At 38.6% G+C, this 25,305-nt stretch overlaps 1 protein-coding gene across 4 annotated transcripts in view; it reads left to right on the top strand.

The window, feature by feature from the left end:
- The window catches only part of MAP7 (microtubule associated protein 7), a 114,520-nt gene that overhangs the window by 47,392 nt on the left and 41,823 nt on the right, over window positions 1-25,305 (top strand). For all 4 annotated transcript variants that reach the window (XM_086743734.1, XM_086743733.1, XM_086743732.1 and 1 more), the window contains exons 2-3: window positions 14,170-14,238; window positions 18,861-18,938. In XM_086743734.1, coding sequence (XP_086599860.1) covers window positions 14,170-14,238; window positions 18,861-18,938 — 147 coding nt within the window. The remainder of the gene's footprint in view (window positions 1-14,169; window positions 14,239-18,860; window positions 18,939-25,305) is intronic.

Genomic DNA, 25,305 nt, shown 5'->3' with positions numbered 1-25,305 from the left:
GGTGGTAAGTCTGCCAAATCGATTTCTGTTATCTCAGAGAATACAGCATCCGGATTTCCTGACCTGATTTGATAATTTGAGGGGGAGGCAGGGGCAGGTAGAGGGTGATGGTGCTATGTAAAGTTTACCTTTTGTTTATGTTTGTATATATTTAATTTTAGGTCACTGATACATGTCAGTACATAATGCAAGCTTCTTGTTAACTTTTAAGGTCCCAAGTTCAAGCACTGAAAAGTTAGGAAACCTCAGAGTGAAACTTGCCCATGCAACTTGGTTTAATATCAACTATGCATGTTACATACTGTTGAATAATTAAGCATGTGATTGTGCTCTTGGAAGTTAATAGCCCTCTCATCAGTAAAGCGAAACAATGGTGAATGAAGTTAGGCTTTGATTTATCTCAGCAGTACTGCACACCTAAAGTTGTGGAGATACAAATTCATGGGAACTCCACTGCAACTTTTAATCTAGGTCAGTGTCTAAAAACCTTCTGGGATTTGAAACAGCTTGTAGTTTAGTTACTAGAAGCACCAGTCCAAATAAAAAGAGCTGTGCAAGTCTTAGTATCAGGAATGAGATACATTTGTTGCAAAATACTGAACAGTTAGGGTTTTGGTTTAAAATAACTTCTTGGTTTGTTTTTTATTCTTAAAACTTGATGTTAAATATATTTCTTTTGATTACAGCATGATGCAGTCCTTAGATGTTTTACATTACATATTCTGTCATGTCATCCATATAAAATGATAAAAAACTAGATCTGAAGAACAAAGCAACAAGTTTAACACTTATACTATGGTTTGTTCTGTTAGACACAATCCAATCTGGGGTGGATTTTCCCCAGGTAAGTAAGGCATCAAATACAATGGCAATAATACTTTTTGATTTGGTGGATAGACAAGCTACCTATGTATATCAGACTAAAAACAATGGGATGACGTAATGTAAGATTTTTATTGCTCCTGTAAAGAAAGTAGTCTAAGAAATGTTAGTTTTGATTTATTTTCTGTAGCAACCCATTTTTACATATGTTATTTCTCTAGAAGACTTCATTTTCAGGGGTTGGTAAAACCTGAATACAACTGCATCTTCACAGACTGGTTTTGAAATCGTGGAACATGCTTAAAATAAAAGGTAGTCAGAGACAAAAAGGTTTCCCAGAGGGGGTGGGCAGCAGCATATAAAGATAAGCTCCAGTTTTTAGTGGTGTGACACTCAGCCCAAGATCTCAGAAAGAACCTGGGGAAAAAATATGCTTTGGATTTGCTAGCCTACCTGAAGTGATGAATTATTCTTATAACACAAAGGCCAAGGAGCCCTAGTAACCGTTTTATGTGTTCATATTAAAGAGACTTTAAAAGTAAATATTAGTGTTATTTAAAGATCGTATGTGAGATATTTTCTGTTCAAATATATAACTTTGCCTTTCTAAACACATATTCTTTTATGTAGTTTTTCCAAAGACGTGGCACTCAGAAATAATTACGTTTGTTTGTGCAGCCTCAGTTCTGTGTATGCAGAATTGTAATTATCTGTTAGTCTGCTGCCCTTGTGTCACACAATACCTTACTCCTCAGGAAGTCCTGTTTCCTGGCAGGTGGATATCAGTAAAGACCACAACAAGGATTACAGTAGAGAACTGGTCCTTGAATTGGAAGTAGAATTTTCCAGTTTCCTATGATGTTCGTTTTGAAAGAGAAGTTTTCCAGTAAATGGTATATTGAGAATTGAGTTGAGCTCTTGGCTGGTAGTAGCTATATTTGTCTTGCCCCTCCTTAAATATGACAGTGTAGTCCTGGCACAGTTTTTATTTTTGACAGTGATTGAAGTGATTAAGGATAAGTCATGCAACAGAAATGTATTTTCTGAAGTCAGTGTTTCAGCTTTGTTCGCTGTCCAGCAATGGTAGGAAACATTCCAGTTTGCTTCACTGTTTCTGAATATATGCATTTTGCACCACATTAAATGCTTGTTCTATTTAGCTTACAGTAATAGGATATATCTTTTTATATAAAGAACAGGAGAATTAGAAAATGGAGTGTTGCACTTGCTCTGAGTAGTTACAGCATCCCTTCTAGCGAGGTAGAGGCAGGCTAGCAGAAAACTGCCTGTTTTCCTCAGGCAAGTGTACTCTTGATTAGAGTAATGGCTTGAATATGTGCATCCAGGAACTTTAACTGCTAAATAACAGCATGCAGTCTTTGTAGTTTTAACTGTTTCAGAAATAATTGTCTGCACAGAGTAGGTTATATAAACAAAGTGCAGCTTCTGTGAATCTTCCTGCTGTCTGTAGTTGAGAGGTGGTTGTTGCTATAGTGACTGGCAGGCATTGTTCATGTTTTGTTTTCCTAAGGCTGGAAGGAGGACTTTGAACATCCCTGCAAAATTTGTGAGCTGTGGAGCTTTGCCCAGGAAACTCTGCAGCGGTGCAATGGTTACCTAAGTTACTTGTATTGGTCCAACTCATTTGTAGGTGGTCTAGAATTTACCTCTCTTGGGAAGAGAAATCCCAGCAGATGTCCCAGGCATTAATCTAAGTGGCTTAATGTGGTGTTGTGTGAAGATAATTAGGAACCAGGAGCAGGGTAGCTATCTCAGTGTAATGTTTAACTTGGGTTTTCAGCCAAGATGATCTGCTGTGTTGGAGTCTAGGGTTGACAAGGCTCTCCTACTTCCAGTACCTGAGTTACCTCAGGGTGATGTATCAGGAGATGAAACATGCATTTCTTTAGTAAACAAGGTCATGGTACTTCATTATTTAAGAAGCTGCGCCTTGGAGACATCTCTGCAGCTTCTATAGCCAATTATAGTCAATTTTACCCCATGCTTTTTTGCATGGAGCACTAAATGTCTTGGACTGTTAGTGTTAAATAAAACTACTACTTCCCCACCCCCACCCCCCTCCTCTTTTCTTGCATTTTGAATATCCTTATTTTTACAAATTCCTTGGTAAAAGACTTTTTAAGATATCCCTAGAGGCAGTTGTCAGGGCCTGTGCAGAGCAGTTTCTTTGGGAGTAAAACATTTTCAATCTCAAGTCACTTGTCTGTTTTTGCAAATGTATTTCTGTTATTGTGAACTGTAAGATAAAAATAGCCACTTGATCTATAGGCTAGCTTGAAATTATCCTGTTGCTTTTCTTGCAGTGGGCTCCCATTTATTATTTTCCAAATGAGGTAATTCAACAGAGTTTCTCTTGTAAGCCAGTTTTCTTCATAGAAGTTAAAGGGTGAGACTGAAGGTGGTTTAAAGCAATTACGGGATGAAGGCCAAGAATCCACTTTGTTCAGTGGATACAGTGATTCTGAGTTTAAAGTAATTGAAAGCAGAGGAGAGGAAATCTTGGATAATGGAAATCTCTTAAGCTTTAATGTAGGTGTCTTTTAATAGGGGTGAGAAGTGAGGGAATTGTCCTTCGTGTGGCAGGCTAGTAACCTGGAATCCGGTGAGAGCTGCTGTACTCTACTGGTAGAAGCTCTGTGGAGAGAAAGTGGTTGGAGGTACTCAGAAGGTCAGGGAGCTGGTGAATGTCTTCTAAAGGTAATGCAGTGGGAGAGCTGTGGTGTTGTAAGTCTCGCTTGCACAGTTGTGTAAGGTGACAATGCAAAGTAACCTAACTAGAATGAAGGCTTTGAAAGGGAATAGTCCTATGTTTGAACTAACTTCTGCTTACAAAGTTCATATAACTTCATTTTTTGCAATGTTTTATACATCTTTAAAACATCTGCAGCTCTTCTTTTGTGTGGGAGGTGAAATGCTGGAAGCGCCCTAGTATTTAGAGTATGCCTGCGGTTCCACATACAGCAGAGGAAGATCATTAAAGCAGAAAAATAAGCTGCTGAAATTTGTCTCTTCTGTATAATGTCAAAAAAGCCAGTACCTGTCTGAATTTGCTCCCTACAGAAAAAAAGCAGTTCCAAAACTTCACCTTGCTTCCATGGTCTAAACCTTGCCTGCCAAGAGCAAAGCTCAGCAGGCTGAGGTGTCAGTGAGGAGAACAAGCATTTGTTTTTACACAGGACATACTTGGCCTGCAGCTGAGTATGGTGTGCGTATGCGGGCATGTCCCCATACGGCAACAGAATCACTCTGTTACTGTAGAAAGGGATTAATTACTGTGAGACAGAAAAACAGTTGTGCCTTGCATTTGAATTATCCGTATGTTGCCGTGGCAGAAGTACCACCGTTACAGGCCTGCTCTGTATCTTAAACGTGCAGTCAAAGGGATGGTAGCTGTGAACCTCGGTGCACATGGCCCATTGGACTAGTGCAGCCTGAACAAATCTGGGAAGAGCTGAAAGCACAGAGAAGAGTATGGATATGCGCTGAGTTCAGTAGGAATGTGATGGCTTGTGTATGTCAGTGGGCTGGAAAGAAGCATTGTGTCAGTCTGAGAGCTTGTGGGTGTCTCCTAAATTAATCAGTAGATATTGTTCATTTTGTGACATATTCATTTCAGTTACAAATATATACTGCATCAAAAGAGTGTGTTATTTTATTTTACTGACTTTTGAAGGGAGAAATCATTACCTTCTTGTGTTGCAAAGCTGAGACCAAAGAGATTGCCTTGTTTTTTAAATAGTTTAGATCTCAAGATCAAATTGCTTAATAGAGCAATGGATAGCAAAGTATCCATTTTCCCCTTCTTTCCATCCTCATATTCACTTTACTGTACTGCAATTTCTAGCTGTGTTTTTGTTGAACTCAAAGGCTGCAATATGCTTTGATCATTGTGCCCTATGAACAAGGATATCAAATAATGAACACTCAAGTTGCTCTCCCCAGCTCAAGCAGTCTGACCTTGGGATCAGTGTGATATTGAAAGCAGGCTGGTCTGTACTAATTCTCCAGTTCTCAGCAGTAGGTGTAAGCTTCTTTGTGACTTGGAAACACTCACAGGAATTACCTCATAGTTTGGAGCAAGCTCTCTAGTTGAAGTCCAGAAAAGATTTTCATCTAGAAAAATGCACAGGTGCTCCATTTCATAATCTTTGAGGTGACCTTCCATGTATAACTATTACAACAAAATACACTGACACGGATCCTGGATGTGAGCATCTGTCTGACATCATGGTAGCAAATGCTGCCTGCAGCAGTCAGAAATCTGAGGAGGAGAGGCAGCTGGTACTCTTGCACCTTGGCTGCAGGTATTTTCCCCTTGAGCAGCAGGGTCAAAAATAAATCACTGCCGGTCATATATCACCCAGTCTTGGTGTCTGAAGAGCACACGGCCTAAGACAGACTGCACAGCACAGAATGCTGAGTGTCTGGAACTAAGGTTGCCCAACATGCCCTCAGGTGGTCACATTTCAGCTTTTATTTTGGTGATGTGTAATTAAAAAGCTTCCATTTGTGTATCTTCTCTGTATCTTGCCAAGCTTGCCAGCCTTCCAATCAGCTGCAGAACTTCATAGCTTTTTCAGCAGATAATAGGGACCTTTTTTCCAGTGGTCCTTTTTAATTAATACTGTTGTTTTATATTGCAGTAAAATGAGGCAATATAATTATCCAGAGGAAATAACATGAGTATCAGCTTTTTTTTTTTTTGTAAATGCTGGAACAGTTATTGTGTTTCTTTTGTCATCTTTAAGAGGCTCTAAACAGCATAAGGGCTCTCCCTACCAAGGCACTCAGATTGCTGTATTCTCCTACATTATTTAATATTTTAGGATGCAATGTTTTTTAAAGCCAACATAGTCAGACAAAAGCAATCTTTTATAACTGTGCATCTCCCAATAGAGTAGTTACACAATTTTAATCTAAAAAGAAAAAAAAAATGTTCTTTTTTTCTGTAGTTATTTGTGTCATCCAATTTTATGTCTGTGGATTGTTTCCAAAGAAATCTATTTATGCTTCTATTTTTAGTGTTTTACAATTTAGTGCTGAATTAGCTGTGGCAGTTTTAAATCATCTGTTCATCTTCCTAGTCTACAGTATGATGAAAACAATGGCAACTCTTATACTGTTTCTTGAGTAGTAAACACTAATGTTGATGAGTTTTCGTTTCTGCTTAGCTCAGCCAGGACACCAGAGATGAAGAACATGAGTAACAGTGCTTTGTGTGGCAACTCTGGTGGTAGACTTCTGTGGTAAGAGCCAGAGCAAAAAGAACTGGAATGGTCACTGCAGCTTGGTGTCTTTTAATTTATTTATATTTGCAAACCAGGCCCTTAAGTTCCACGGTGTTGGAAGTATGAAAAGATGTACTTCAGCTTCAAGCTTGTAAGAATTGTAAATATTTTAATGTAAAATTAATTCATAGGTGTGTTTAAACAAGGCATGAACTTTGCTTTGCTTTACCGTTTCAGTGAGTAGAAACAAAATACTGTCATTCTTCTGAGTCAAACCTCTAACTTGAAAATATACTTTGTAAGAACTACTGTTTAGACTTTAAAATAATAGGTATTTTCCATTTGCTAATGATGGAAATTTCAAAAATTTGTATCTGAAATTGTGAAGACTTGTATTACTTGTACTAAAAATAACAGACCAGTCTATAGTCTGCAAGTACTCTTTGCTTCACCCTAGTTCCCTCAACAGTTCCTTCAACCTACTTCCATTAAGAAGGGAATCTAAGTGTTGACATCTAACCAAAATTAGACACATCCCTTTATTCTTTCAAAATGGAAGTCTGTATTTTAGTTTTAAATCACTGGAGTGCATTAGATCTAAGCCTTTTAGAGATTTCACATACCTCTCAGTTCTTACTGCCTCACTGCTGTAGTAAGGGGCATAACCTTATAAATCTTTTTTAAAAAATAATTTTATCAGTGTTGCTAATTAGAACATTTTGTTACAAAAGCATTTTGATTGGAGCTCTAATGGTGTGTATAATCATACCTATTCTGCTAACGGTTTTCTGAAACATTTAAATTAAGAAGCCTGAGGATGTTGGTTTGGATATGTTTCTATTTTTCTTCTGAAGTGGTAGGTCTGTTAGGGAAATCTTTCTAGTGTCTCTTTATGAACCATCTACACCAAGGCCTTTAAGAGGGTTTGGGTTTTTTTTTGGGTGGAGTGCAGGGGTCTTGACAGTAAGTGTGCAGAGTGTAAGCTTTCCATCCTGATGCTTCAGTTCTGTTCTGTGTCCTCTTCCCCAAAGGATTAACCTGAAAGCAAGCCTGTGCAGCATCAGTGTCTTGGTTCCCCTCTTTCCTAAAAAGCTCACATCGCTTGTGACCAAGCTACTGCAAAATGCACATTGATGTCACGCAGACCTCCCTTCCTATACGAGTCCTCTGATTCTCTCCTTGTCCTTCCTGCAACATTGCTCAGTCCTACGGTCCTCCCATCCTGTTGTGCTTAAAAATCTTGATTTCTGTGCTCACCCCCAGCACTGCTCTGAGTCTCCCAGCTGAACTGATCTCTGAGCCTTCCTGGAGACACCAGGAAGCTCTTTGTCCATAGTGATGGAGAGCAGTGATGACTGCTGTTTTGCTCCTGTCCTCAACTACTGCTCAGGGAGCATCTGCTGGGTAGCAGGACAGGACAGCTGCTGCATAGGAAAGGCTCTGCAGCAAGATTATTAAGTAATTAAATTTAGTTCAGAATGGTCTGTGGATAGGAGCTGACTGCTGCCAGGTTACTTGCTCTTTGGAGGCCAGCAGCAACCCACAAGCCACCATTTATTGCATCCTGCAGGGAAGGGAAGTTTTATGTTGTTGCAAGGGAGGAGAAAAGGAGGAGGTGTTTTATATTAATAAAATGCTGATTCTTGGTTCCTGTGTTCCTGCACAGTTCAAGTGTCAGAGTAAATATCTTGGACACAGCTGTTCTGAACAGTATGTACGGATGCATTTCAGGGATGAGAAAAGGAGATGGTTTGGGTTTGGGCTCAAGCTTTTGTGTTTGGGTCTCTGCTTGATCCATCTCCATGCTTCTCAGCAGGGTCTTATTAGTTGAAAGTAAGAATATTCTTGCTATCTTATTTTGAAGGACTTGACTTTGATAACTGTTATGTATGTGTGCATGAGAGCTTACAAAAGCAAAGCTAGCACTGGTTGCAGTGTAATTTTGGTTCACTCAAAGAATTGTTTTATAATAATCTTACAAAAAAGCACATCACGTTCTGAACAAGATTAGAGCTCTCCAGAGTGTGCTTACACAGTGAATAAATGAAAGCAAGGAGTAGCCTTGGCTCAGTGTTCAGCTCAGACACAGCTGACAGAAGCAGCAGCAGCAGGAAGCCTGTCTGTCCAAGGTCAGCCCACCTTCCAGCACCCTTGCAGCTATACCACAACACATTGTCTCCAGCTGTGCCGGAACAGACTGCCAGGCCACTGCTGCCGAAACCCTTCTTGAGGGGTACTTTCAGAGTTGTTATTGACAAGTGGATTTTATGAAAACTATAGTCTTTATCAAGTGTGCATGTGGGGAGGTTTTTTTTGTGTATTTTTAAAGACTTACTGCCTCCCACACTTCTGAAGAGGAGAAGCAGATCATAACTTTGTCCTGACTTACTCTGAAGATTTTAATATTAGACATCCAGCTGCTTTCTTTTTATGTTTTTATCTATCAGCTGAGCTGCAAGCATCTTGGTATTTTTTGGCCAGCCATAGGACTTTCAGACCTATTTAACTCTGGGGAGATTACTATCCTTTGTTCCCAAGCTTCCAATTTTAAAATACAAGTAAAAGATAAGTATGGAGTGCAAGTATGGAATGAATGCAGTACTTAACGCAATAAATGACACTAAAATATTTCTTAGTATATTGTTTGTCTAAGTGTATATACAGACACTATTGATAATACAAAGAATAAGAAATGCCAATTACTTGGAAGATATTTTTACTGTTAATTTGGCAAGTAGCTTTTATATGTGTACATATTACCAGTCTTATTCATAAGCTGTGGATATAGATCTAAGAACAGCCCAAAGTCACAAGCAGTGGGAAAGCTTTTATTCATGTTGAACTTTTGTTTTCCCTGTATCCAGCCCTTAGATCATAGCTCACATCAGTTTGTTAGTAGGATAAACCTTCCAGTTTTGCCATTAGAGAGAATGTCACATCCAGACTTACTCTTTAGTCTTAAATTCAGTGCTGTTGCTTTGGAATAGACCAACCATTTGCTGAATGCTAAGACTCATATTCTCAATCAGGTATTCAGACTTTTGGTCTTAATGTGGTTCTGCGTTTAAGCTAATAAATCTTGTCAGTTCTGACCTGTATCTGCACTTTCAACATACTCAGCCCCGTACAGTAATATCTCTGATTTTTGATTGATGTGCTAGCCAGCCACTGTTCCCAGTGGCTCGATAAAACTGCCTGAAGTAACCCAACTTCTTCTTTCTTGCTTACGTAGTCCTAGGAGGCTCTGTTCTCTGCTTAACGCTGACTAGTTCAAACTATGCATTTTTACATTGTGCCTGTCAGGCATAAGATGCAATGTAAAGTAAGCATGTGAATTAACATGTTTTTTGTTTGTTTTTGGAGCAATGTTCATAAGGAATTAATTGGATGTAGCAGAATTGGATGCTAAGAAGTAAAGAATATAGAAATTCTTGGTTAACTCAGTTCTAAATTTCCTAGTTTAATGCTGGATTTCCTCTGCTATGTTCTGGCAACACTTTTTGACAATGATGCACTAGTTTGTTCCAGTTGTCACTTCTGATGCCTTCTCTGTCTCCCGACACGCACCCCCTTGGCACTCTTTGGCAGTTAAGTAGCTGTTCTGTGTAACTGGGGGATTAGCTGCTGAGTGGCAGGGACAGAATAGGTGGGTTTTTCCTTTTTTCCCTTTAGTCCCTCCTCCTCTGTTCTAGCAATTTATTTTTTTTTCCTTCCTGGCTATTTTTCAGTACTTCTGTGTCTTACTTGTGGAATTAGAGTAAGAAACTAGAAGGCTGTATTTCCTCCTCACTGCCCTGATGTGTATCTGAACTGTCAGGCACGCGTAGCCGTCTGCACGCGTGCCTCGGGCTTACCTGGGCCTGTGCTCTCAGCTGCGGCTGTGCAGCCCTCCTACAGTTCCCCTTTTCAGACATTTGCTAGAGTGCAGTTCTGTGGGGCCTGCTGTGCATGTGCTGACCCCAACAGGGGTCTAAGCACCACATCTTGCTTGTTGTCCCCAAATGTTCCTTCCCCTTGCATTGTACGTGTTAAAGATTCCACTTCTGGAAGTGGAGACCTGGTACTACAGCTGCGGTCTCAGTTGAACAGAGCTTTAACAGCAGCTTTTTAGGTCTCCAGCCTTGCTGGGGGGGCTCTAGTTTACCATTCACCTTACTGGGGATAGCTGGTTCATGTTGTGCAAACCTGCACTTGATTAGCCATGGTCTGCAAAGCAAATACTTGTAATCTGCACAGCTCTTGTGTTTTTTTAAAAAGCCTGTCAAAATGCCAATGCAACACTTAGCAGCTCAGTGTTTCCTTGAAGTTCTGTGGTTCTTCCAGTGTCTGAGTGAATGTTCTCCCTGCTTTCCAGGACACCCTCCCTTTGCAGTCAGGCTTTTCCTCTTAGATGTGCTGTCTTGCTTAGTTTCAGAGGTCAGTTTCCTTTGACCAGGGCTGTATCGGTCATCAGATGGTGAGAAATTCTACATTTGTATATTTTGTAATACTTATTTTTTTGTTATTATCATTAATATATATTATTATTATTATTATTATTATATTTTCCTTTGCTGTCCTAGTAAATTATTTTTGTCTTAACCCACGAGTTTTCCTTTCTTCCTGATTCTCTCCTGTATCCCCTCAGAGAGGGGGAGGATGAGCGAGCGACTCTGTGGTACTTGGTTGCTGACTGCAGTTAAACCATGAGACAAGAATAACTGAAGTAAGATGGATAATCCAGCTCAATTTCAAAATTACTCATAACTTTAAGCCTTATACTTTAAAAAATGGGAGCAAGGAGGGGTTTCCAGCCACAATAATGCACAGTGTTGTGTTAATGTATTTAGAAAGAAAACAAGATTTTGATTCTGTTAGTCCTTCAGCCAGTGAGTGATTTCTAGGCAGTCTCTGAAATCTATGTGCTGGATAGGTAGGTAAAGTTGCATATTTTTAAGCACTTGTAGACCCTGCTTAGGCAAAGCTTTTCATCTGACTTTCATTTCTGAAAGTGTTATCCAAGAGGATGTATGTTAGATAACATCTCACCTGGGGAGGAAGGCCCAAGAGAAAAGTTTAATTACTGACCAGAGCATCCTGATTGGGAGAGTTCATTTGCGAATGGCTGTTGGAAGACTGTTGACTGAAAGAGGTCCTTGCAAAATGAAGGTGGGGTGGTGCAGCTCTTTACAACTTTTCCCATCAGGGGAAGGTCAGGGTGGAGTAGTTATCCATATGATCTCTCCTTCAGTAGGTATGGGTGGGCACTGTGGTTCTTGTGTGGCTCTGGGCAAATCACTGAATGTTTCGGTTCAACATCAAAAATTCTAGAAAGAAAAAAATAATATCAGAAGAGCAAAATATCAGAAAATACCTCATGGGATGGAATAAGAGACAGAGGCAAACTCTTCTTTTTTGTGGCATACAATGACAAGACATGAGGTGATGAGCACAAAACTGAAATACAGGAAATACTGTTCAGATATAAGAAAATCTCGTCTGTTGTGAAGAGTGGTCGAAGACTGGTACAGGTTGCTTAGAGCGATTGTGGAGTCTCCGTCCTTAGAGATATTCAAAACCCAACCCAACTGGGCATGGCCTGCTCAAGGCAACCCCCCTTTGAGCAGAGGGGATGGACCTGATGGTCTCCAGATCCTTTCCAGCCTCAATAACTCAGATTCTGTGATTGTTTTCCCCAATATATCTACACTATTGCCCAGACTGTTTTAAGCCTTTTAAGTTTCTAGAAGAAACTTCACAGAAAAATATCCTCTTATTTCTAACATTTCTTTATGCAACTTTTATTCCCTCAAGATAAAGATAGTGGTTCAAGATAAACAGCAGAGCAAGCATTAGGTAGTTGAATGATGTTACTCCTGGCATGTGTTAGGTTATTGAGTCTTACTGAAACCAGTGTTGTCAATATTTAGGCTTGAATTTTAGATGTTTAGTTGTGTAATTAATCTGTTTGTATCTTAGAGCAAGAGGTGTTTGGTGTGGGAGCACACCTACACTAGTTGCTAAGTATTTGTGCCAATTCTTATTTGATATCTAGCATTATTAACATTCATGATTGTGCCATCTGTTCTTTTCTTCATCACCTGTCATATGAGTGGTCATATGAGTATGTACTCAAACTGTGTCACAAAATATTCTAAGGAGATGTTAAAGGGGGAATATGGAAAAAGATACTGCGTATCTAGGCTCTGTAATGAGTGTATTATCTGCATGACAGTTTTGATGTTAATGGAGTATTGCATAATCCCGTGGCACAATGCTTGAAGAAAATAATGCATACGCACTATGTGAGAGATGCAAAGAAACTTGTGCTGAAGCTATTAGAACATCAGTGCTCTCACTAACGCTCAAACAATACTTTTGCTGTTTTATAACAGTCTCCCCTTCTGTATGGTGCCCTACGCCAGGCTGATGTGAATCATGATGTAGGTTCTCCATGCATTACAGTGGGACTTTTTCTGAGAAAGTTCAAAATAGCTGCTTCAGGCAGGAGGAAACTGTTTTACTCCACACCAAGCTAAGGTAGTAGTACGTTGTAAAGAGTTTGTAAGATCTAAAGAGTTTAAATGCATTTACTCTGGTGAATAAAATAGTTTTTTCCCAGGCTTAGTACGACCCATTTGGATCATTGAGAGGAAGAAGTATGAGGTTTGCTAATGGCAGATCCTACAAAGCCTGGAGGTGCAAGTTCTCAGTGTAGCTCAGATTATCATGCCAAAAGTCAGTCACCTACCTATAGGTCTAACTAATCCTTTGTACAAAGCCTTTTAAATGGCAAAATCGTGAAATCTTTTGTTGGGCTACCTTTAAGGTGTGACAATTCTTACTGTGATTTGGAATAAATATTTGTTAGGTTTGATGGTAGTTACTTCTATTGCTCAGGAGAGACTTAATACATTTGTTAGGGAGGGGAGTATCTTTTTTAAAAAAATTATGTAAAATTTCACACATGACTTTTTTTGGTGAGATGGTGTGATTTTTGAACACTTCTCTCAGCAAGACATTGCTCTTGAACACTAAACTTCTGATCAATGCTATTTTTCTGTTTCCCTCACCTGCCTCCCTCCTGCAAAAAGGGTACAGTAAGTGTCACATAGGCTCCTCCTGCTACCTTTTGTCCTTTATATTCGTCCTGAAACACACCTATGGAAGGAGGTAAAGGGGAAATAAAGACTTTTGTCAGGCCATGAAGGGCAAGAACTTACTGAGGCACTAAGGCCTGAGTGTATATTGTTAAAGCTGACAAGTGTAGGAAATTGTGTGGAGCCTTCTGAAAAAAAACTTTAAAAATTATGTTTTCTAAAGTGAATCTGATACAGTAATGCCTGTTTAGCTTTTAAAGCTGGACTGATCAAGGCTTTTCCAACTTTCAATTCTAGTGATATTTTAATTTAAATGAATTGGGTTTTATGTTTCCTCCCCTAAGTTTTATTGATACAATTGTCTTTTTATCCTTGCTTACTATTTTTGAGCTGTTTGTGGAAGAGTTCTTGGAATTTTTACAGTCTGTCTTTAGACTTTTCCCAGATTGCTGTGTTCTGGACTCAAATACTTCTATAGTCGAGTTGCTGGACATGAAGATGAGTAGTAAGCTGAGAAAATTATGCTATGTAATTTCCAGACTTGGCTTTTGATTATAAATAGGTGCTGAACCAAGGATATGGTTGTGATTTGAAGTATAATAATCAATCTTTTGGTTATTCTTGTTGTTGAAAGAGTATTCAGAGCCCTGGAATTATCTCTTTCTAGAGTGACATGGCCTGATCAAAAGGAGGAAAAATTAGCTGTGTGTATAGCATTAGCATAGCATGAAAAAAAAACATACACCTTATTAAAAACAATATTGTTCAAATGTAATTTTCTTGTGACTCTTTCCTCAATTTGAATGAAGATCTTGTATCGTGGCTTCAATGTTTTCTGTGTAACCTTCAGAGTTTTATTTCCTATGCAAAATGGTCTAGAATGGTATTAAAGTGATATTCTGGAATGGTCTAGTTTTAAAGGGAATTTGATGATGTTTAAGTTGCATTATAGTGGAGTGGTTGAGCTGTTGTTTAGTAATATGGTTAATTAATTGCTTTCCTTTTCTTCCTTATTTTAGCAGCTGAAGGTTCTAAAATACAAGACAAGAAAGTCACTTCAGGACAAAGCAACACTGGAACTAAACCAGGTAAGCTATGCCACGCGCTTCATGTTACAAGGCTGTTTCCTCAATGGTGTATGGGAAACAACTCCGATGTCAGCTCCTTGTCAGCCCAGTGACTGGTTTGTACTGTTAGACTCTTCTCTGTCTCCAGGCTGGATACTTTGACCTATCTCCCCAGAGAGAAGCCATTCCAGTCCTGTCTGTGTTGGGATCACACCTCACATGCTTTGCCAGGCAGCGCTGGGTCCGGCACAAAGCACAGCATGCATAGCTGCTCTCAGTCAGGAGAAGGGCAATGGGAAAAAGAGGAGAGAATGGAGATAACATTACTCACTTCCACAACAAAACCAGAACTCCTGACATTGGACAGTGTTCAGTATCCACTTTATTCTGCAGTAGTTCAATCCCAGTTTTAATTTCTCAGAGGGGTGTCCTAGCTGCTCCTGTTCGCTTCATCTATACTGGTGTGTGGAAAGGAACGTAAAATTCCTGGGGCTGGAGAGAGGGGAGGGCACAGGCACGTGTGTGGTGTTTAGCTCTGCACCCATCTGTGAGAGTCTATGTTGAAGAGAGAGTTCCTGAGAGCTGGTGGTTTGGTTTTTTGTCTGTTTGAACATTGTTATTGTTGGTTTTTTTAGACTGCATGTGAATTCTGTGTCAAACAGTGTTTTAGTTAAAAACCAACCAAAGAGTTTGGAGCAGGAGTGACAGCTGTCATTATAAACAATGTCATTATTGTCTGGAAGATGTCTACAGGCTGAACAAATACTAAGAGTCCAAGGCAACTCTGTGTGCGTAGCAGCGCAAAGGGAGCTAGACAAAGGGAAGAGAGTTTGAGATTCAAGCAATGTATCTTTTCAACAAATGCTGTGGCGTACATTTCTTTTTCCCTGCAGCACCCCTGTGAACTACTATACAAACTAGCTGCTGTTTTCCACTTGATATCCCTTTTAGTTTCTTTAGTACAAGAAATTAGCACCCTGGGAGTCAAGGGCAGAAGTGAAGCAGCTATTTGTCAGAAGAGATTGAGAGGATTATAGATGGAAATGAAGAATAGTAGTAGTCTGACTTTTGAAGTCACACTGAGTACAGCTAATAGTTACCTGAGCCACAGAAACTGGACATATGTAGTAAGTACATATGACAGTTACTAATTTAGCAAAATTACAACCTAATTTCTACAAATGTCAACTGTCCTTAAGAGTTCAGTGAGTATTAATTATATAGAAGATTTGAAAAGCTTGCATTTTCCTTTTGTTAATCTAAGTAGGGACCAAGAAAGATTGACATTTCAGTGCTGAATTTCTGCAAAATACTGTTCATGGCTTGTAAGCTCTTTTAAATGAATAGTAAATTCTTAAAAATAATTTTGAACTAACAGTAAGTGTTGCAAGCTTATAAAAAATACTGTTTTCATATGTAGTTAAGAGGCTTAATTTCCAGCAATAGGTACAAAATTAATTTCCCATTTATAGAACTATGGCTTATTTAATCTTCAAGCATTGCTCTCGGGCATAATATTAAGCATTTGTTTGTTATGTGAGTGTAGTGACATAGGTTGCTGAGTGTGAGTTCACACACATTGCATCGTCACCAGACTGCAGCTTCTACAGCAGCATGGAGTCTTCTCTGTAAGGCTTTGCATATGCCCAGTTATCAATTATTTCTGTAAGAATCAAGGAATTCTTGCAGGATTTGTTGCAAATGACCATCTCCTTATGCAGCAACTTAAAGCTATTGCCTGCTGACGGCTACAAGTGAGGGAGAGTACAAAGTACCTTGTGTATTTGTCCTGGTATTCCCACTGCATAAGAAGAAATGTCAGTCCCCCAGGTATTTGCCTGGTGGGTGCAGAGACATGAGAAATAGAATGGGGAGCAGGCCCAGTGAACTTTCTTGTTTTGCCACAGTTTGAAGCTGTTGAAGCTATATACTTGGGGGTGTCAGCAGATCAACTGGATTCAGAATGCAATTGCTGGAGGTTGGGCTTGTAGCCAAACTGTGAAGGATCATTTTCAAGGCATAGAGAAGATGTTTTAATTAACAGTATAAGATTTGCACCAGTAATATATGCTCTAGCTTCTAGCAGAGCAAAGGCTAATGCTGGTCTGCCACAAAGGTGTTATCCCCATCTTTGTGCCAATATTGATTTAGTTCTTTGTGCTCCCAAATGTATGCAGCATAGCTTGTTACTGAAGACATACTTACACTCTGCATAGCCTGCGATTTAATGTGAATTCTCTAGGATTGTTCTAACATCCTGGGGTGTTGAGAGAGGAGTTGTGTGTGAACACGATCAGGTATGTGATACAGAAAAAATAATTGGATATCTTCAAAAAGAATGACAGAGGGCAGCTTTAAAAATTTATTTTATTCCTTCCATTGCTTATAACTAGGAATTCTTAAGGGAGGCCTTTTCAGTTTGCCTGTCCATGTAACCCTCCTGCCTCTTTGAAGAATTGCTGCTTTTCCCCAATAGAGAAATTGTTCCTGTCAAGAAAGGAAAAAAAAAACCCTGGAGTGAGAATAGTACATTCTGAAAGAAGCAGGATTTTATGTTATTCCCCAGTGTCTCATCATTCTCTGTCAACTCGATGTTGCGTTGACTTTGCTGACAGCCCTTGAAGAGAATCCTTGTTTTCCAGGGGAATTGATATTGAGTGTGCATTATTGCACTAGCACTAATTACTCATGCTACAGAAATCCAGGTTTTGTGAATCTCGTGTGCCAGCCACAAGAGAGAAGGAATATTATTACCCTTTTGACCTGTGTCAGCATACTGAAGAGACTGGATGCGAGTCAGCACACTTCTTAACATCAGCCGGATGTTAATCTACACCGTACACTGGGCAAATCTATGCAATGGCATGGCTAGGCATTGTTTCATAAATGGCAGCACTGTGTGCTATTCAACCAGCGTTAAAGATTTGATCTGTAACTGGGTGATGGATTACCTTTGTCTTTGCTGGTGGCTTGTTCACTTGTTGCACCTTTCATGTGGGCTATCATGTTTGAATGCTCTTCTTCCTACCAACTATGCTATGAGTTTTCTCCTTGTAGCTCTTACTTTGCATCACTATTAATGCCATTAATTGGGACTGTAGTCTCTGGCCATTGTTGAAATGATAATTTTTCACTGATGAGAGTTCAAGAATAATTAAACTGAAGCTAGTAATCAGTGAACGCTTTAATCCAAGAAATTCTGTCATCCTGATGCAAAAACTTATATTAGAGTATGAAATACGCATTACTGATCTTCCTCACTTAAGGGTTTTGTTTTTGCCAATATCTTCAACCTCATGTGATACCCCTTGTATTGTTTTACTAGTAACTTTTTTCCTAGGTATGCAGCCTATACACAAATAGGCTGACTTTACATGTTTTTACAAATTGCTTGCTTGTGTATTCACACTGAATAGTGAAAAGGATCTGTTGTCCTGTTTTTATGTGCATTTCCATGGTGATAGTATTCTAGGTAGTTCTTTATCTTAAAATATGTAAAAACTGAGTTCCTCTCAATGCTAAAATAAGTCAGACCATCTCTTTATACCCAGAAATATTTTTCATTTTTTCTGTGGGTTTTTATGTTTACTTGTGTTTTTATTCAAAGCAGACTTTTTCAGTGCTAGTGAAAAAGCATAAAATGCACAGCTTTCCAAGTTTAACAGAACAGGCTAAAGATGAGTAGGAAATTAATTTTGGCAGCATGCTGAGATGAATTGGTAAGTTGGATTTTGTTTCCTTTTTGTCTGGAACAGCTCCACTACTGAGGCTGGGAGTAGGATGCTAGCTGTTGAGCATTTTGTTGTTTTCCAAAGAACTCACTGAGCAAGTGATGTTTTTCTAACCAAGCCTGAATTTTCATAGTCAAGCCTGGGCTCTGACACAGAATTTCCACATTATTAGTAGTAGTCTTATTGCTGTGATCCAAATAGCCAGTTGCAGATATTTTTAAAGAAATTGTGTAGCTAACTTTCAATCTACAAGGGTGAATAAGGAAAATATTCTCTTACTTTAGTGGTATTATACCAGTCCATGCATGTGATGCCCTGTCTTAATGTGTTCACTAGAGCTTTTAACACATATGCACACAAACATCTGTGGAGATCAGTATCATGCTGTCTTCAGAAGCTCAGCCAGAACTGCTGCAGTGTTTTGATCCAGCGTGTTTTGCTTGGGTACTGAGCTTCTTCAGCCTTGTGAAAGAGCGATTATTGGGTTTTTGAGGCAGTAGCTGTGGGTAGAGGGTGCTGCATTATAATAGGAGTTCCTATGGATCCATTTTGGAGAGAGGTTGTGGAAGAATACACAGTATTTTGTCAGAACACTCTGAAGCAAGCGAGTTGTTATAAGCTTGGAAACAAAACAAAAATTCTTCCTGGTTTTCACAGGCAGTGGTCTTGCTTGGAATTCAGAGATACAACTTAGTCTGTTCTTTGGGAGTGTTACATCTTGAAAATTAGAATACATTATATTTTTTTTTTAATTTTTCCATCTTTTTCAGAAGATGGATTTCTAGAAATATGATCTATTTTGAAAGTTGAATAGCTAGATTTGTTTAATGATCATTTCCCTAAAAGCTTGTTTATGGTACTATTTGATCTTATGCTGTGTGCCTAATATTTTCCCCCTCTCTCCATTTGCAGATCATCCAACAATACTAAAGGTTGATGACAGGCAACGGCTTGCTAGAGAACGGAGAGAAGAACGAGAAAAGCAGCTAGGTAAGGCCTACTGTATTTTTTTTTTTTTTTTTTTTTTATTGTCTGGGTTTCTTTTACAGACTATCATCTGCATGCAATGGTTTTCCCAGTTTGCTTTTAGGAGCATTCAGCAAACTGATTGTGCTAGATATGCAACAATGCTATTCTAGATACACTATTACATCTTTAAAGTAGATCTTTTAATTCATGCACATCTTGGAATTCATCATTGCTATACCTAATACTTACCTTTGTGAATCTGAATGAAAAATAGGTTGACTTCTGAAATCGTGCAAGGAAGCCTCACAGATGTAAATGGAATTTTCAAGTTTTAGAATATTTTACCAGTTAAGATTAGACTTTGTAATATGTTGGATGCATTCTTTATTACCATAGAATTGCAGAATACATTGCCAATATATGGTTTGAATTTTTCTACATAAACCTGGATTTTTATCAGGTAAAACCTTTAGTAGGTGTCAAATAAATGTGCTCAGTATCTCATAAAATGTCACCTGTGCATGAGCATGCTTAACACTACTCAAGTGAATGGTGAAGGTGAAGGTTACTTTAAAAGTGGCTACTGATGGGCAGCATACTAAGTGTGGTGGTGGTGGGAGAATTATGGGATTATGTGAAGCCAAATTGATGACTTTCTGAAAACTATTTATATGTTTGGCTACCACAACATTCTGTGGCAATTGGGAGGCTGCAGCACCTTATAACATTGTACTAGCCACGCGTGAATCACTAGGATTGTTTGGAGAGGAAAAACAAAACTTTAGGTTTGGCTTGCTTAAGGGGATAACATGACAGAATTTTTGCCGATCCCTAAAAAGCTGCTCCTGGAGTTGAGGATGATGGTATGCATAAGCTTAGTTTCTTTGGGTTCCAGAGCAAATGAAGGTTACTGGCATGTTTGAATTAATTTGTCATAGATGACACTTGCATGCCTTGGATTTATTCTTTTTTTCAGGTTCAATCCTTGTGTAGTAAGAACACTTTACTGAGAGAGAGATACTTTCCTTAAGTTTTTCTGAACTTTGATTTTTGTGGCTGTTGATAAATGAATATCTGTTACTGGAAGGACACAACTTCTGTTGAGAAACATGTGATTGTGTGACATATTTTAAAAGCAACATCAAGCTGTAAGGTCTTTTTAAGTTGACACAGAATCCTTCATCCCTAAATGGGAGAGTTCTGCATGTCCCCATGATATATGACTGTATTGTGTGTTCTTGCATGAAAAAATATTTTGAACTAACAAGAAAATAGAAAGTAGTGTTTTACTTTCATCTCTGTCTTCTAGCATTATGATTTAGGAGCTGTCTCTTGAGATTTGTGTTTCGGTGCAGCAAAGCAATGATTTTTACAACTGCATGCAAGCTTTGGGGTTTTTTTTTAGTGCGGAACTAGATAATCAGTCACTCATGTCATGTGAACCATAGCAAAGAAATGCCTAAGCTATCTTAAACATCAAGTTGTATAATGCCGTTACATAAATGACTCTCGCTGAAAATTAGAGTTGGATTTTGTTAATACTGGGACATCAGCCATGCAACAGTAAAGTAACTGAAGGAAGGAGTTTTCTTTTTTATAGAATTAAGTTGGATTTAAACTTAATTCCTCTCCTTTTGGTTCAGGAGATCTGTCAAGTTTAGCAAAGGCTTCTTTTTAAGCAAAGGTTGAGAATTTCAGTCATACCTCACGTGAAAATATTCTCCACTGCCAAAAAAAAAAAAAAAAGAAAGGCAGTTCTGTAAGTGTAGAGCTGGTAGTATTGTGTAACAGTTTCGTTTTGTACTTTCAGCAGTTTTGCAGGAGGTCACATTATCTGTCTTTTCATGAAAATGAAGTTGTTTGACTCTTCTGTTGAGATCATGTGGAGTATCAGTTTAATAACTATTACGTTTCTTTATTGGGCAATATTCCGATCTTACAGAAGGGTTGATTTGAGACTTTTTTTCCCCCCTTTTGTTTACTCTCAAGCTTTAATTTTTTTTTGCTTTTCAAGTTCCACTGTGCTGTGATAGATGTTGCTTTCCCTAGTATAATAGGTCAGTATGTGCTCTGTACTCTTGAGGATTTGCTTGCACCTGACAGTGGTATTTTAGCAGTCTTACCACACTTGGGTGTCTACCTCTTCTCTTTTTAAAGAGAGTTTAGAGAGTAGAAAAGATGACTGCTGTCATTTTTGTTGTCTCGATACATATAGCATATGTGTGGTGGGACTGTTGGATCTGCTGTTTCTTGAGGATCATGTTATGTTACCTAATTGAAAAGAAATAAAAGGCTTCTGCCTCGTTCACCTTATTATATTCATGTCTAATTTTGAAACTTTATTTAGAAAACATAGAAGGCACAGAGGGACATATGCCATTTTGGCTAATCAGCCCATCAAGAAGGAAGAATTCTTTTTTAGTTCCTTCACTGGGGAAAGGCATACTTTTGAAATGCGATCCCAACACTTCTGAAAGATGAATTGTTTGGCTTTTTTTTTTCTCTCTAATTCATGTTTTCCGTGACTAATAAGTTATATCAGTTTTGGAATTTTTAGCTTTATTCTCAAACTTGCCTTTTCATATGGGCAGAAATAAAGGAGTTGCTTAGCAGCCGTGCTGCAAGTTTTTTATTCCCCTGACTGTTTGGTAATGTGTGTATTACTTGTTGGTATGCACATTCAGACCTTTAAAGGATTATTAGGATAATCTTTACTTGATTCTATAAATAATGCTTCCAATGTGTCACTTGTTCTTTAGTAATCATGTCTTCATCTAGTGCTGTTTCTGCTAACACTCTTTCCCGCAGTGCCTGTGCATGAAGTTAACATCTATCCTTCAAAATACAAATATCAAATCTCTCTGTGAGAGACCAACCCTCCTGGGTTGTGCAGGATGGGAATCCCAAGAGAGACGGTGGTAGGTGAGGGTGATAGCTGTCAAATGGGGCTGTTCTTAGAAGACAGAGTGAAGGGAGCTGTCACGCTTCTGGCTCCAGCTCGTCACTGTGATTCCTTCTTCACATGTGTCAAGCTGACTAGCTGTGTTTGGCACTGGAGGCTGTGTGAGGCACACATGTCAGAACTGAGTTGTTTGTGAAGGGAAATGTGATAGATGGCCTGGTCATACTGGAAAAGTTTAATAAAAGCTTCTACTTTTTCAGTAGGGGGGCTTCACCCTTAACTCTGCCATATTGGTTGTATCTGTCCTGGCAAATTAAATAGTGCTGAAGAGCATTTCCTGGTGCTGAAACTCAATTGTTCTTGCTGTTAAACTGTTATGATGGATCCTGGCAGAGTTTTGGCTCCAGCCAACTAGCTGTCTTCTCGCAGTTGCGCAGGCAAGGTTGGGAATTGGCAAAGGAAGCCCATGAGCTTTTCCTCATGTGTTGACTGAGTTCTATCACCATTTTGGAATGTAGAAGTTCAGTAGCACAGGTGAAAGTTGTTCCATGCCAGTTGGTCTCTGGGCATGTTGCATTTGTTAGCATAGACCTGGTTCTCAATAACTGGAAAGAAAAATAAAAATGTGTTTTTCAACAGGGGAAGTTACTGGGATTTTAAAATGGGTTTCATGCTGATAACCTTACGTAGTAGCCTAGCAAAGAGGAAGAGTTGCCGGTTTCTTGTTTTTACTTCACAGTATCTCAGTCCCTGATTCTTCAGAAAACCATTTTGACTCTTATATCTGTACATGTTTTATCTGTGCTAATCCTGCTTGAAGACTGACCTTTTTGTATCACAGTTATGATCCTGACAATGACAGGCATTGCGAATAAAAGATGGTAATCCTGCCGTCTGACTTAACTCTTCATTTAAGGAAATGTGTTACTAATCTTAGTTTTTAGAATATATCTGTGTATCAGGTTGGCTAAATCCATGAAATTCTTAATACTTATAATGCATAAGCATTAAAATAATATTTTAAAGGTCACATTATGATACATATTCCTCTCCCATTTGAAAGTGATCATTGGCAAAATATCACTTAATAAAAATTACAGATTTTTTTTCTGTTAGTGAATTCCTTCTGGCTTCTTTTCTTCTCTGGAAGCTGGGGACAGAACTTTATCCAACATTTTCAGTCAGAAGCCTCACAGAAACTGTGACTCTATGGCCCTAGCATAGTAATAATTTTGAGATGTCCTCAGAGGACTTGAGTGTCAGAAGGGTTTATAAGACAAGAAAACAACTTTTAAGGAAGATTATTTTAAATTTTTTTGTGCTGAATGTCCCTCAGAGCATGGTTACTGGGGAAAGGTTGGCTTAGAGAATCTAACATTATCTTCAGCTTTAATTACAGCTCTGAAGTTCACCTTTTAATTCATTCAGTCAGTCATTTCTGTGGCCTGATGGAACATCCCCATTTTTAGGTACGATTAAAGCATCACTGATCCATTTTTCTGCTAATGCAGCAAGGAGGCAATCACAGTCTCAGACAGTGCAGAGCTGGCAGTGAGGAAAGGTGAAACAGCGGTCAGAGTAGAAAGCTATTGCTGAGGTTGGTGCTGTAAAGTCCGAAAAGATAAAGGCTGGAAAGATTTATAAAGACTGTAAGATCTTTACCCAGGTAAGCTGTCCATCCATGGCGGATGCAAAAGGCAGACTGAGAAAGTATGGTGCTAGTGATCTGCCTTTATATAGGCAGTAAACCAGAAGAAAAAGGACTAAAGTGAAAAGACATCAGAAGGGACAGCAAATGAGGAGCTGAGGGGACCTCCCTTGCTTCACATGCATAAAGAGAAAATAGAGGCTTTGAGACTTAATGCACACCCTAAAACCCCTGCAAAGAATGGCACTCTGTGTGCATGACTGGGCAAAGAAACTACAAAATTATTTCCGTAAAAGAAAAGTATATGGTTTGCAGTTAACATCTCCCACATTAAATTAGTTAATTCTAGTGTAAAATTGATTGGTTTCAAGTCTTACATGTCTCTTAATATTGGAATGTTTCTTTCTTGATTGACCTTGTTTTCTTTTGCTCCGCTATTCACTTCAGAAGTGCCAAAAATATAGCCTTAAATTATGTTGCTTTGTAATGTCATCCAGCATTACTAGCTTGCAAACAAGCAGAAGGTATTAACAGCATGTCCTGGGCTCAATTTCTAAATCTTGTTTTTATGCTCTAATTTTGTGTCCATGTATCACATGATCACATGACTGTGTTCAAATTTACAGATTGTACTAAGTAATGAGATAGAACAAGGATCAGGTTGTGACTTTGTATTTTCCAGCTTTAATTTAAATGTTCCTATGCCATTTAAGCTTTCAACATGCAGGTACTGTTTGAATGACAACCAAGCTTTCTTTGAATGATTCTTGCATGTTGTCAGTCAATGTGTGTTATTACAAGGGAGAAAAGTATCATGAAGTTCTTAAGGTTCAGCCACAAGAAAAAACCTTTTCATTCAACCGTACCTGTACTGGAGTCCAGCATTGGCTCAGCACAGAGCATACTTCTTAGCATAGCTTATAGAGGAGCCATCATAAAAGTAGGTATTTTCCATTTCCACATCCTACAAATCGATTGCTCTTCAAGTTGATTGGACCTTTTAGAGGTCTCTTCCAATTCCTGTGGGCTCGTCTGCTGATTCCTCCTATGAGTAAGGCATTTGATGTATGTGTGTCTATGAAACGCAGCATGCTGTGCTTTTAGAAGCACAGGTATGTATTCAGAATAGGGCTTAATACCCTAATTTTTGCCTAATTTTTTAACCCTTGAGTAAACTTCAATTTTGACTCTAAAATACAATTTGTTAATTTCTGTCTGGGGTAGCAGGAAAAAAAAAATTATTCAAATTAATAAATAAAGACATGAGAATGAAATAAAAAGAAACTTTTTATTTTTCCTGAAGGTATCATCATGTGTCTAAGGACACTAACTTATGTCACTGTATATACTGACATTGTAGATGGCAAAAACTGAGCCCTTAAGTTCATGCGAAATGTCGGTAGTGCATATAAGAAGCAGTGAAAACAAAGTGGGTATTCTCCTTTGATACTCTAATAAGAGAAAATGTAGGAATTAGTAATTTTAAAAGAATAAAATTTAAAAGCAGGAAAGATTATTTCCATATCTGTGGAAAAAAAAAGAAAAATTCATGAAAATAGATATTACACTTTTTCTCAGAAAATAGAGATATCATAAATCATGCTTTTATGTACTAACTAAGTATTTGATCAAAGCATAAAATTAATAGCTTCCTTGTGTTAACAGATGGGTGTATATTTTCTGCTGCCTTTTGCCTGTAAATTAAAGGTGATGGAAAGAGGAAGCTTTTATGTTGGTTTGAAATCAGATCTTTTTGTTTTGTTATAATTTATTCCAGCATAACCCTTCAGTTTGCCTTGGTTAATCCACCACTAATGTGTATTTCTGTTATTGAGCTG

This window comes from Chlamydotis macqueenii, chromosome 3 (genome assembly GCF_036417535.1).
Source record: "Chlamydotis macqueenii isolate bChlMac1 chromosome 3, bChlMac1.mat, whole genome shotgun sequence".
Classification (NCBI taxonomy): Eukaryota; Metazoa; Chordata; class Aves; order Otidiformes; family Otididae; genus Chlamydotis; species Chlamydotis macqueenii.
This window is presented reverse-complemented; position numbering and strand designations above follow the sequence as displayed.